This window comes from Biomphalaria glabrata, chromosome 8 (assembly GCF_947242115.1).
Source record: "Biomphalaria glabrata chromosome 8, xgBioGlab47.1, whole genome shotgun sequence".
In the NCBI taxonomy this organism is placed as follows: Eukaryota; Metazoa; Mollusca; class Gastropoda; family Planorbidae; genus Biomphalaria; species Biomphalaria glabrata.
The window spans coordinates 28747147-28760592 of NC_074718.1; the positions used below are offsets into that span (position 1 = coordinate 28747147).

General features: G+C 35.8%; 1 protein-coding gene across 21 annotated transcripts in view; it reads right to left on the minus strand.

Annotated features, from left to right (window-relative positions):
• The window catches only part of LOC106074939 (probable phospholipid-transporting ATPase IA), a 79470-nt gene extending 69041 nt beyond the window's left edge, over positions 1–10429 (minus strand). For 13 of the 21 annotated variants that reach the window (XR_008779414.1, XR_008779415.1, XM_056038705.1 and 10 more), the window contains exons 1-2: positions 10256–10420; positions 5857–6501 (exon numbers count right to left, since the gene is read on the minus strand). Coding sequence is in view for 19 of the 21 variants with exons in the window: in XM_056038705.1 (XP_055894680.1) it covers positions 5857–6169 (313 nt within the window). In the remaining 2 variants the exon portion in view is untranslated. Of the gene's footprint in view, positions 1–1973; positions 2332–5856; positions 6502–10255 lie in introns of those variants that run through there. The other 8 variants (XM_056038711.1, XM_056038708.1, XM_056038713.1 and 5 more) reach the window with 7 other exon arrangements.
• Positions 10430–13446: the final 3017 nt, after the last annotated feature.

Genomic DNA, 13446 nt, shown 5'->3' on the forward strand with positions numbered 1-13446 from the left:
GATGAAGTGACGGGGATGAAGTGACCGGGGATGAAATGACCGGGGATGAAGTGACGGGGATGAAGTGACCGGGGATGAAGTGACCGGGAACCGTTCTTGCACTAGTCAAATGAAGATAAATGGACGATCAGTGTCTAACAAAATACAAACACTTTCCAGATAGCGCTGCAGTTAACCACAGGCTCAAAATAGATAGCAGGGATAGTGATAATACAAGCTGCTGCGTCCGAATAGCCTGCCAACCTTTGAAAGATATGGACACAAAGCGCCTGTAACTGCTCCATCATGGTCAAACAATGGACAAGTAATACTACATTCCCAATAAAACTATCTCCTAAAAAGTTGTATCAGATTACAAATAAAACTGCTTCCCTTAAAAGTAATGCCATCATATAAAAGTACAATTAAAACTGCTTTCCTCATGTTTGGTTCTCATACTTTGATATGGCCGCGATGGTGAGTTTGAAAGATAACTTCGAGATTTGAGAGTAAACGGAATGGACTAGGGACGAGAGCTGCATTTCTAGAAACATTTTGGTTGGAAAAACACGTTTTCTGTACGTGCAAGTTCATAATTAGGCCAGAAGAGGCACATACACACACAAAACATGAGACAAAGAAAGATGGGATGGTTTGGACACGCATGCGACGTAATTTCTTGGCTTATTTTGTAATACCGAGCACGCTAGTAGAAATGTTGGCTTGATGTGTCAGAACCGTCCTGTCTCCTGATAGGTATATAGCTTCTGAATAGTACCACCTTACTTTCTCTGAGGCACGAGAACTTCAGTTTCAGAAACGTGTTTAATGCTTGAATTAAAACCCTCCATGGCGATCGTTGCAATGATCAAGGGAGGCGATCAATTAAAGGAACGCGCAACCAATTCCATAAAAGCAAAACGTTCAACGGGAGAGTGTTCAAACTAACGAGTAGGGCCATGTATCAATAGAAACCATCTGGCAAGTGTGCACACGCCCAGCCATTTATTTTCAAATATTGCACTTTTTGTGTTCGGTGTCAGGATAAACGATTAGTATTCGACTAATCAAATAATTATTGAGAAATATAAACTAAAGTTTAGAAAGCAGTCCCGATTAAAATTGTAGAAATAGGTCAGAACCAACCCAAACTGATTACTTGTGAATTAAAGTATGAAGTGGACATATTTCTTCGACTAGCACAGTGTATGCGGGAGTGTGTAAGCACGTGCACTCATTGGACAAGCGAAAGCGTTGCACTCGCGTGAATGGCTAGTCGTCACTGCGACCTGGCACTACCATTACCTCCCTTTGTGCCAAAGGTTGAGCAAGTTGGACAGAAATAGTGGATCAAAGTTCTCATTTGAATATCAGCTGTTTCACTTAGCAATAGTCTATTTAGACAAGAAAATCTATAGAGCTCAAACACAAATGTTGCAATCGTACTGAAGAATACAACTGAAGGATAACAAAACAAAAATCTATGTAAAACAAATTGGAAAGTTTCTGCTGTTTCTATTATAATCATTTAAATGTTTAGTTTTACAAGCATATAGTGATTCGATCGTGATATTTAAATACTACTTGAGAGAGTTGATATGCTTCTAACTAAAGGTATTAGAGAGGTACATTGGCAGACGGAGGACGTAGACACCTGGCATGTTTGTGAAGTCTTTAAAGTCAGAAGAAAAAATCTTTTGAACATTCCCTCCTGAAACCAATGCGATGTTATATACATATACATATGCGAAGAGAATAACGCTTGAAATGCACACACCATTAGGGCAATCTACGTAGTGACTAGTAGTCCCTAAATAATAAAACTGTTACCCCATCAGAGCACAATTTAATTTGATTCGCAGAGCACTAGCATAAGTCTAACAAATCTTTCATACCTGCTTATGTTTATGAATAAGTAGAACTGTCTTGTCGACACAAAAAAAAAGGGGCGCTAATCTCAATAAAGATACTTTTATTTCAGTACAGATACTTACCAATGAATGACGTCATAGTCACTTTAGTTTCCTCCATCATTAAGTGCGTTTTTTTTTTGTCTAAGTAACTGTGTAAGAGAAATCCTACTGTCAGAGAGGACATACAAGGCTACATTATCTCTGGCCTTACTGCGAAGCTACTAAAATAAATCAGCGGTTGTCTTCAGCTGATGCCCCATACTTCTGATCAACTACTAGAGTCTAGCCGTCAGAGCTGAACTCCCAGAGAACTCGGCTACTTGGCACTACACGCTTCCAAACCAGCAACGCTCACCATCAATGAACCAACAACATAGTGTGGGCTTGAGGTATCGATTATCATGAATAATAGCACACCACATAGACACACCGGTACAATTGTAGTCAAATGGAAAGTAGAATGTGTCAAGTCGGTAGCAGCTAGAACAGCGTTTCTCAACCTAGGCTTTGGCGTTCCTGTTGGAATCCGGAGGATTTGCTGGGCATGCTCAAAAGCAATGCACGATCGAAATTAAAGACAAATAAAAACATCCCTGCTAATTAAGGGGAAAGGAAGGATGTTGACATCACGGCTGCTCATGGGCTGCTGGGAACCGCTGGACCTTAACTATGATGTGTGTAGTTTAAGAAAATCTATTTTAATGAAATGCCTATAATTTACATTGCAACAATAGTTCGTTACAGAAGTATAGAATAGTTTTTGTGTGTTATAACCCATTTTATGGGAGGAAAAAAGGTTTCTCTGAGATGCAAATGTTCATATTACAAACCATGTAAAGTTCACTTGTTGTTGTAACAAACAAGGATGTGGTGTAACAAGACAACCATTTTTACTTTGTGTACATTCACCTCATCTAAATAAGGTAACCAGTTTAACGACGTAATTTTATTGCTCATTTCGACAACTTTACATTTACTACTGTATCATCACATACAGAAAAAAAACAAGATTAGGTGATTAATGCGCCACTAGGGGTGATGGGAGAGTTCGGAACCCCTGACCCGGCCGGTTACGAATTTCTCGAAACGCCCTTTGATGTCTTTGTGTCTCCAAAAGTTTGGGAACCTTTTTATTTAAGAAAAAAAAAACACAGAAAATAATATGACTTAGCCCACGTTATAAACTGTTTGTGTCCCCCGTGGGAAAAAGACGTATCGATTCTTGTTTACTCTTTAGTAGCGTTATCCCATTTTGAAGAGTCACACATACCGATAATGGAAACGTTCAATAATAACACGCTCTATTACAGTAGCCTGTTTGTCAAATAAGTGTTGTTTTGAAACCAAACATGCGACTTAACACTAGAACCGGATAAGACTTCCTGCGTGTGACAGGAAAAGACGTGAATACATCCTATGACACAAATTAAACAAAACAAGTATACAATGATGAAACGACCAGCAAAAAATCTACATATGAAAAATAATACCTAGGGTCAAACATAACAAAAGATGGAGGATCACTAAAAGAGATAAAACCCCATTTGAGCTGGGCATCCGCCGTCATGAGCAAACTGGAAAATCTGGAAGCAAATCAGCGTAAAATTAAAACTGTATTCTTCGTTAGTGGTCTTTTAACTCCTATTTGCTTGTGAACGCTGAACGCTGAGACGGAAAGAATACATCAAGCCTTTCATAGTAAATGCTACAGAAATGGGTATCAGTCAGATTCCACGAAAGAAAAGAAAATGACTTTGCACTGATACACATCAACACTCTCGCTGCAAGACAGTATGAACTCCTCAATACTGTGAAGGTACGAAAGCTGAGCTGGTTTAGTCAAATTGTAAGACATGACTCACTGTCAATGTATAGTGGAGGCAGCAGGTCGTCCAAAGAAAAGTTCTAAATTCTAAATGCTAATAATTTCCCTCCTGAGTCTCGCGAAAGGCGCATGATGAACATGTTGCTAAAAAGAAAAGTTGGTTGAGTGAAAACGCTTTGCCTCTTGATTTTCTCTCAGTATGTGCTAGATTGGTGTTATAGGTTATAAGCTGTAACTTATAACTGTGTCATTGTAAGTATCGTGATCCCAAGGAGCCGAAGGGACCAGTTATGGAGGTGCAGCTGCGATCTGCAAGGGTGCAAAAAATATATTGGGGGTGGCTAATTTTTTTTTTTTTGGGGGGGGGAGGCTTTTTTTTCCCCTTTGGAACAGGTGAGCTTAAAATCATAGGCCTTATAGATTGAAGATGGCACTTGGCCCAGGTGTTGATATCAAGGTGAAAATGTTAAGCTTAACCTACGCCTACATTTCTTAGTAAAAGGACGTCCAGTAGACTTCTAAACTAAATCTAAACAGGTCTTGGGTGAAGAATAGCACTAACAGAATAATAGCCACAGAACTCTGCTTCTTTTGTAATGGAAATTGTAACATCTGTATTCGGACATTTTTTTAACAACATTTTAAAATAGTTCTATGTTAAAAAGAATAACCTTTGAATATCAAAGACTAAGAACTAGATCAATGAATCCAATCCAACTTTCTGATGTAATTTAGCTAATAGCCTAATGTTTTAGTGGGATTGCGATTTGAACGAATACTTCGTTTGCTATCGTTAAAACTTTTTTTTTATTCATAGTGCACACTTATAATACAAATTTCCTCAAGGATAATAAATATAAATTATTCTTTCATACCCTATCACAAACAGGATAATAAATATATAAATCTCCTTCTATCTTAATGTGTGTCAAACACCAAGAAAAAAAATCAAAATTTAATACAATTTCAGCATTTTGAAAGAAAGAAAAATAAAAGATAAAGGCAATGATTCTTCTTCTTCTTCTTGCCAGCTTTATTGCTGCTGAGCTGTCAGCTCTTTTGCAGACTTTGCCAAGGAAAAAAAGTGTGCTGTTTTCTTCAGTTGTTCAGCACTGCCGTACAGGGTGTTGGTTATGTTGGGCTGTATTGGAAGGTGGATTAGGGAGGGGCATTCAAAGAGGATATGGTTTACGGTTTCAAAGGGGTGGGCGCAGTGTCTGCAAAGGGGGAGTTGTGTGGAGTTTATTTTGTTCAGGTGGTAATTTAATAGAGGTGTGTGTCCTGTTCTTAGTTGGAAAATAGTAGATTGTTCTTTGCGTCTGGATCCAGGATGTGACGATTCCACAGCGCATACCCAGGGCACAGTCCACTTCAAGCTTTCTACTGCAGAAAAGTTCCATTTAGAGAGCTCTATGGATGGCGGAGAATGGACCATTGGCCAACCCCACCTTGTCCCATGGATATTCCGGTTACAGTCTTCAGATCTAGATGTTTCTTTTTATGTCAGTATTGGAGAAAATTACCAAGACCGAAAACTCCCTTAAAATGTGGGGACTATATATTTAAACAAATAGCCTGAGAAACACCCAGCCTACACTAAATGACAAGGAATTTAACAAAGGTAATGATAAAGAATACAAGCCAAAAAAAAAAAAGTTTTTCCTTATATAATGTAACTAATTTTAAAAACTCAAAACTTAAAAATTCAAAACTTTTGTTAAGTTTGTGACTAAATAAAACTAAGAAAATATAACACAAATGCTAATGCAGGAACCAATTAGAAGTTAAACAATGGAGTATTAGAAATAAACAGACAAAGGTTAAAGAAAAGCAGGAAAGTTATTAAAGTCTTTAGTTCAGTCCCCCTTTCTATGGCTTATAGTTTGAATGGGCAATGTACCCACCCCAATTCGATCAACCCCAACAAATGTTAGCTATCCGTTAATTTTGAGAAATCTGCCTTAAGTTAGCATTCATCCCTAACCATTAGTTTTAGAAACCCACTCTGTAAGTAAGCTCTTCCACACATGCCAGTACATCATAAAGAGGAACCACCTTACCATTTAGCAATCATACCCACCATTATTTTTTTTTATTTAAAGTGAATTTAAAAAAAAAAAAGTAAAAATTCTTACTCACCACTTGTCACACCAACAAGTCTTTTCATGCTGTCCGGTGCATCCATTTCAATAGCTACCTCCACAGCCACTGGAGCCATTGGTGCATTTTTTTCAACGGCAGGATGTTGCTCCTGTGAAGGTCGCTTAGATGATGACTCTTCATTGAGAGCAGCTGCAAGGCCTGGCTGTACAGCAACTAAAGCTGACTCAGCTCTAAAATCAATTTTATTTTCCTCAGTGAAAACAGACACACTAGGGTCTTCCATAACACTACCATCATCAGAGTAAAACATATCTTCAGAAACAATAGACGGTGGCCTTTGTTCATCCATAGTTGAATTATTAGCAATACTCACAATTATAAAACCAGTGAATTCATCAAATAATACTTTTGTTCATCGTATTTTACAACTAATGTATTTGTTTAAAAAAAGAGTATATTTTCCTAGCCTCCTATTCAAAAATATTTAGCACAAACACAGATAAACACAGTAACACACACTGATAAGAATATGTTCCTCTTGAAAATAAACCACATATATAGAATCCTCTAAAGAAACGTTATGGTCTACTTTCCATTCTAATATACACTTTTAAGAAAGTTTTTTTTTGGTTGCATTTTGGTTCCACATTGTAATACTTCAAATATCAATGCTTACAGTCACTAATTATCAGCACCAAAAAAAAAAAATAACAAGTCATAACAAGTTAAAATGATCACACATAGACTAATTTAATAAACCTTAAAAAGGTATATAAAAACTATTATTTTCTTTCAAATGTTTTTAGCCTTTGAAAACTAAAACTAGGCCCAATATTATATAATTCATTTCAGACTACCCACACTTACACATGAGGCATAGTAATAAAAAAAAATAGAAAGCTTTTGCTATGACACTACCTACTACTGAAGGAATTTGTGTCTAGATACTAGTTAGAGATAAGGCATGTTATGTAGTTATCCAACAACCTAAAGCAATGTCTAATTAAATAATCACTATATGTATAGCACATCTCTGTGTACTAAAGCATCTTCAGTACACTCTTGTCCACTATCTTAGACATGGAGAGTTTGGCTGTCTGGGAGAAGGTTTGATGCCAATGATATCATTAGGTGGGTAGGAAACAAAGCTCCAGTTTATTTCTGGTATCCAGCAGGATGGGAACTTGTGATTCTCAGTTTGCCAGTCAAGTGATTTATGCCACCCATTCATACCCACACCACATTGCACATTATCTCTTACAATTTATTATGCAACATCAATTTTGTTTTGTGTTTTATTTATACCTGTTAAAGCTATAGCATATATTCCATTATAATAAGGGCATTCATAACAGAGGAAATATTCATAAATCAGTAAATAATTTCAATGAGATCTACATTTTTATTGATAGCGATATTAAATTATAACAAGAGTTATTAGACCAAGTTAAAAAAAAAACAACAGTGGAATCAGATGCATACATTGACATGCCCTTCATCATCAGTTTTTTTTTCTCTTTGTCCTTATTGAAAAAAAAGGTAATTAAAGTTAATTAAATCTACTTCCAGATAATTCTATTATTACAGCTATATCGTGATCTGGTTCTAAACTTAGTCATCAGCCTCTTGTTAGTGCAAAATTAACCATGTCAACACACAGAATGACTGAGAGAAAGTTACAACTAGTTTAGCTAGTAATTACAATTTGAATTAAATGTTACTTTTTGGTTGTTTTGTTTTTTTTGGAGGGAGGGGGGGGGGATTATGATTAATCTATACAATTACAAAAATTTTAATTTAACATTGAGCATTGATTGATTGCCCACATTTTAACTATCACTCTTTTTCCAGTATATGTTATATTTAATTGGAATGCCCTCTTGAAAGTGCCCTCCCAAACACACTCACTTCTCACATTTGAATTATATACCACTTTTCTTCCACAACCCCAGCCCCTTAAAAAAACTTGAATTTTAGTGTGTTACATCTAATTGGCATGGCATACTTTATAACGCCCCTTTACCCCAAAATATACTACTTATTTCCCCCCACTCTAAGCCTTAGAAAATAGTCCTTTGTACAATCTTTAGCTTTTTATCAACATATTTAAAAGCTCTATGATGCTTTTTGGTCAGAAAACTTTTATATTTCTCCATCCAGCGCACTGAACCCTCAATTCATTTTTGTCCGAGTCTCCCCCTCCCCCCATTTTAACACTCCACTAACATAATTTTGGACCATGTGTGTGTTTTTTATTGGTTTTTTTTTAAGGGCTTATTTTTAAATGTACTCAATGTAGTAAGTTGAAGAGTAAAAAAGGTAATCAAAACCTACAAGTTAATTTGTATTAATATGTGAAAATTTAAATTAAAGTGAAGCTATATTAAATATGTATTACACATGAAATCACCAAATAAAAAATAAAGGCTTGATAGTGGGAGAGATGAGCCTGATGCTTTTAAAAGTAATAAATTTGGCTTCAATTAAGTGAGGCTTAATCTTAATTCTCCTCAGTTAACAAGAAAGGAAAGAGAAGCCAAATTTTAAATAATCAACACTGTCACTGTACTGTCTACATTCTTTTTAGATTTTATGCTAAATATTAATTATGATCTCACAAAATTAGGTCAGCCATTTAAATGTTATTAATTTTTTTTTTTTAAATTGGTCATTCGAAAAGTATGATTAAAATTTAAAGGATTTGTATAAATTAGAAATTGTAAAGATTTATATGTGTATGAGGTAATTCCATTGATGGGAAATTAAAATTAAAGTCATGACCTAGATAAATGAGATCCATTTATTGATTATTAGATCTGAATTCCCCTCCCCCATTTCATTTTTTCCCTTAGCCTTAGATAGACCCCTTGGAAGTCTTCATCATAGACCCCTGGGCCTGGGTGTCTACAGACCACTTTGACTTTAGGCTTTAGGAATCAATGATCTAGAATGTTGATCTATTAGAGATCTAGTCTACATCTAGATCTTCTTTATTCTAGTATATATCAATTAGTCTAGATCTAGAACCTTTTTATAATTTAGATAGATCTATTTAAGATAGACTTATAGAGACTTTATTGCAGTAGCTAACCTAAATCTAGGCCTAGGTAAACAAAATAAATAAAAATCCTAATAAATTTAAATAAAAGTGATTATGAACCAACTTCTCAAACTATGAACTCAAATGACAAATTATCTCAATTTAATAATGACTTTGACAGTAACAATAATTTGAATAATAAAATTATATTAATTATATAATTATTAATATATTTTAATTTATATCTATATCTAGATTTATAGCTATATAGATTCTAAATCAAGAAAATCTAGATATAGAATCTAGATGTATAATTAATATAAAAATATTGATCATGATTATCTTGTAGATCTATCTAGTAAATTCTAGTAGTAGTAGATCTCAACATCTAAATCTAGATTCTCTAGAATCTAGAAGAATCTATTTCTATTATTTATTACATTCAAAATCTATTTCATCTATCTATAGATCTATTACTATAATAAAGTATACACTATAATAAAATAATACACTGTGTGAGACTTGTGACTGTCAGTTTATAAAAATATAATAATTTATTATATATAGTCTATAGATCTACTTTAAAATTGTCTTAAAAGACTAGATAATAATAATATTATATTTTTTTATCTTAGACTAAGATTAAGAATATAATCTACTAGAGTCTATACTCTTTTACTAGTATTAGTATTAACTCTATAGTATCTATACTAATACTCTATTCTATAATATATAAATATTAAATATTAGACTACATCTTATATACTAGATCTAAATCTATATAGATCTAGTTATTATAGTAACTACCTAGAAGCTAGATCTAGATTAGTCATTAGATCTACTATCTCTATAGTCTACAGTCAGTATACTCACACTGTCAGTGTCACTCAGTCACTGTGACTGTATTACTAGTATTAAATTAGTTATTAGTATTACAGTTACTGTATACTGAGACTATACTGACATACTAAACTATACTGTAAGTTACACTGTAACTATAGATAGGCATAGCCCATAGCATAGCCTAGGAGGACAGTATCAAAATCAATCATACTAATCATAGTAATAGTATCATATTATTCATACTATTCATAGGTCTATTAACTCTATTTACTGTATTACTGTATTATCTAGATCTATATTGACTATATAATAATAATAAGTCTAATAAGTCAATAAGTATTAGATCTAGATCGAGGTCTCTTATATAATTATAATAAAATAATAATTATAATATTATTTAATAATAACTTAATAAAATAAGGACTAGAGAGTCTAGATGACTAGATCTATTTATCTAAGAATTTTAAAGAATGTCTGGATAAACTGGATTAATTTCGATTAAACAACAACATTAAACAAATCAATCTCAATTAATTTTCCAACGACACAAACCTTAATTTTAAACTTAAACGTACATCGCACTACTAGATCTATTCATTTTTGGAGCTCCAACAAGTGTGTAAACAGTAAAGTCACTAAAAGTGTACACTACATTTCAGAAATCCAGCTAAAAATCTTGATCTATATTTTGCAGTTGGCCTGACTGGCCCGGAAACTACCGTTATTATTTGGGGGTGGCGCTAGCAGTATATTTATGTAATTTTAGCATCTTTAGCTTCGTGCTTTTTGTGAGCCTAAATTAATTAAACTTTTGGATCTAATCTAGATCAGCTATTGAGTCTAGCTCTAGATCTATGAAATAAAACAAACATTAATTAAATGATCTATACTAGATTTATGTCTTCCCCCCCCCCATGTTTACCGTATTATGATTAACTCCGCCAGGGTACGCCTTTGCCTTATAGAATAAGGGCATTTGGTGGTCCCCAAGCCCTGAAAAAGGAGGTAGTCGTGTAGATAGGTGATCCGTGATCGTGAGGCTAGTAACCTAAAATCACAAAACTATTGCTACAGAAACCGGGCCAGGAAGGTTCCTCTCTAGAAGAGTTTATGACTTGTACTGGTGTCTGGTGAAAGAAGCTATATATATATAGTACACCGACAAACCTTCTGACGAGAATAAGACTTCAACCAGGATAGGGCCATTTGGGGCCTGGAACATTAGAACCCTTTACGATAGTGGTAGAGTAAACGAAGCGGCAAATGAAATGAGAAGGTACACAATCAAGGCAGTGGCGTAGCTAGAGAGTAGCCTACCCGTGGGCACGGTTTCAAGAATATCTTGGTGCCCCCCTCCCCATTAAGACCTATGTTGTTTATGGTAAAAAAAATCTGAATGTGATGGGAAGTTGGAAACAGCATTTGTTGAGATGGCCCAAGACTTACATATAGAGATGTCTGCAAGCGAGACATGAGAGCCACAGGCATCAGCGAAAGTAGGCCTATGTGGGAAAACATAGCCAAAGACCGAAGTGCATGGAGACAGACTGTGCGTGCTGGGACAACCCTCGCTGAGAACAAAAAAATTGAAGCGGCCTTAATCAAGAGGGGAAAAAAAAGAAAGCTGCCCTGTCCGCTAGCCCTGAATCAGAGGCATACACATGTATGAATTGTGGCAAAGTCTGCCGCTCTAGAATTGGCTTGATTAGCCATACCAGATTCTGCCCCGTCTCAAGATTAAACCAAAACCAGTGACTTATCTGGGCGCATCCATTGCCTTTCGAGACAAAAAGGAGCCATACTGGATACTGGAATCTGAATGTATCGTTAAAACTACCAAAAGACATTAAATTTAGAGCTACAATTATCACTCAAATGAGTTATATGCAAACTTTTGTGGTTTCTTTTAACCAAATCTCTCTCTTCTCTCTCTCTCTCTCTCTCTCTCTCTCTCTCTCTCTCTCCATATTCCTGCAATAGGCCTACTCTCAATGATTTTACGAACATCTCTATATATAACTATCTTCTTCCCTCAACAGTTTAAACGAGAAGAAGTAAAGGAAAGACCACTCTCTTATTTCTGCGGATAGTCCACGAGAAAACAAGACGGGGGTGTGTGGGGGGGGGGGAGTACACGTATCGTCACAAAATAGAAGGGCCGGACCGTTGTAACCAAGAAATATCACTCTTTTTTTAATTTCTATCTCAAGTTAAAAAAAAAAAAAAAAAGGGGGTTGAGGAATCTACTCTGTATTTTCGAAAGTCGGAAGGTGGGAGTTCACGTAATTTAAGAGGTGAAAAAAAAGAGGGGCGGGGGGGGGGAGGAAGTAGTATTGTTGATCCGTCACTAGATAGCAGAAACGGACTTAACCATTATAGAGCCCTATGCGAAACGGATTTCGCGGGGCCAAGTTTGGGTAGGGATATGGATAATAAGTGAAAATTAAGAGTTTGTATTATAAAATAAATTCGGCTTTGCATTTTATTCATTCTTTACTACGTACAGAATTACTTTTCGAGCCTTGCGTGTAGCGAAGTTATACAATACATCATAAAAATTACATTTCCTACATAGATCGCGGTCAATAGCAAGAATTACAAAACGTTTCAATCTATCTACGAGAACTGTTGATCTCAAGTAATTCTTCATTAGTTTGAGGCGCGAGAAGCTTCTTTGACTAGATTCCACAATCGCGGGTATTGCATAATGCCGTTTTTTTTTTTATCGCGCGTACGATTGGCGTTTTCCATATTGAATGACACCGCAAAATGACAATTTTCGTCTATAGGCTATATTTCAGGAGATTTGTTTGATTTTTCAAAAGATTTTATTATTTCCGGATATTCCCAGGACTTTTTCGTATAATTTGCAATTTCAAAAGATTTCCAGGATATTTCCAGGACTTTTTCGTATATTTTGCAATTTCAAGAGATTCCCAGGACCTCCTGATAAATCGACAGGAGGCCGCGGGAAATCTGTTACAAGTTATCAAATGGTTTAATTTAATAATTTATACACTTAAAATTAGCGTGGGTCCTATAAAAGTGCGGGGCCCACTGCGGTCGCATAGGTTTCAGTGGCCTAAGGTCGGCCCTGCAAAATAGCGGCTTATGCTACGCCGCAGGTCGATTAGTTCATTGAAAAAAAAAAAGAATGTTACGATCTGTAAACTATTGTCACCAAACGGTAGTCACCATTACAATAAACCTGATCCTTGGATTTATACTATTCAAACTCTAGCTGAAAATATTTAGAACATTAAGGAAATTTTCACGAATCTTTTTAGATTCTATATTTTTAAATCAGTTTTAACAAATTGTTGTCATCCCCAAACTCTCTTGTGGGCCCCTACTGGTCTTGAGACATGGGCACAAGCGCAATGAACCCCTTCGCACCATTGCTGCTACACCACACACCGTGGGCCCCTAATGGTCGTGGGCTCGGGTTCATTGAACCCCTTCTCGCCATGGATGCTACGCCACTGAATCAAGGTTCTATATATGCAGCAATGAAACTCGGTGGAACGGAAACGGAATTTGACCTTTTTGGGGGCCCCTGCATTTAATTTAATTTTAAATATTAAATGTAAAAAATACTCATTAGGGGGACCCCCTTCAAGTAGGGGCCCGGGGGGATTTTCAAAGTGTCCCCCTCCTCCCCCACCCTACCTACGCCACTATGTGTATGCCAACTAGGCTGATTGTTTACAGTAATTTATTTATTCTCTGTGAAAACAGAACAC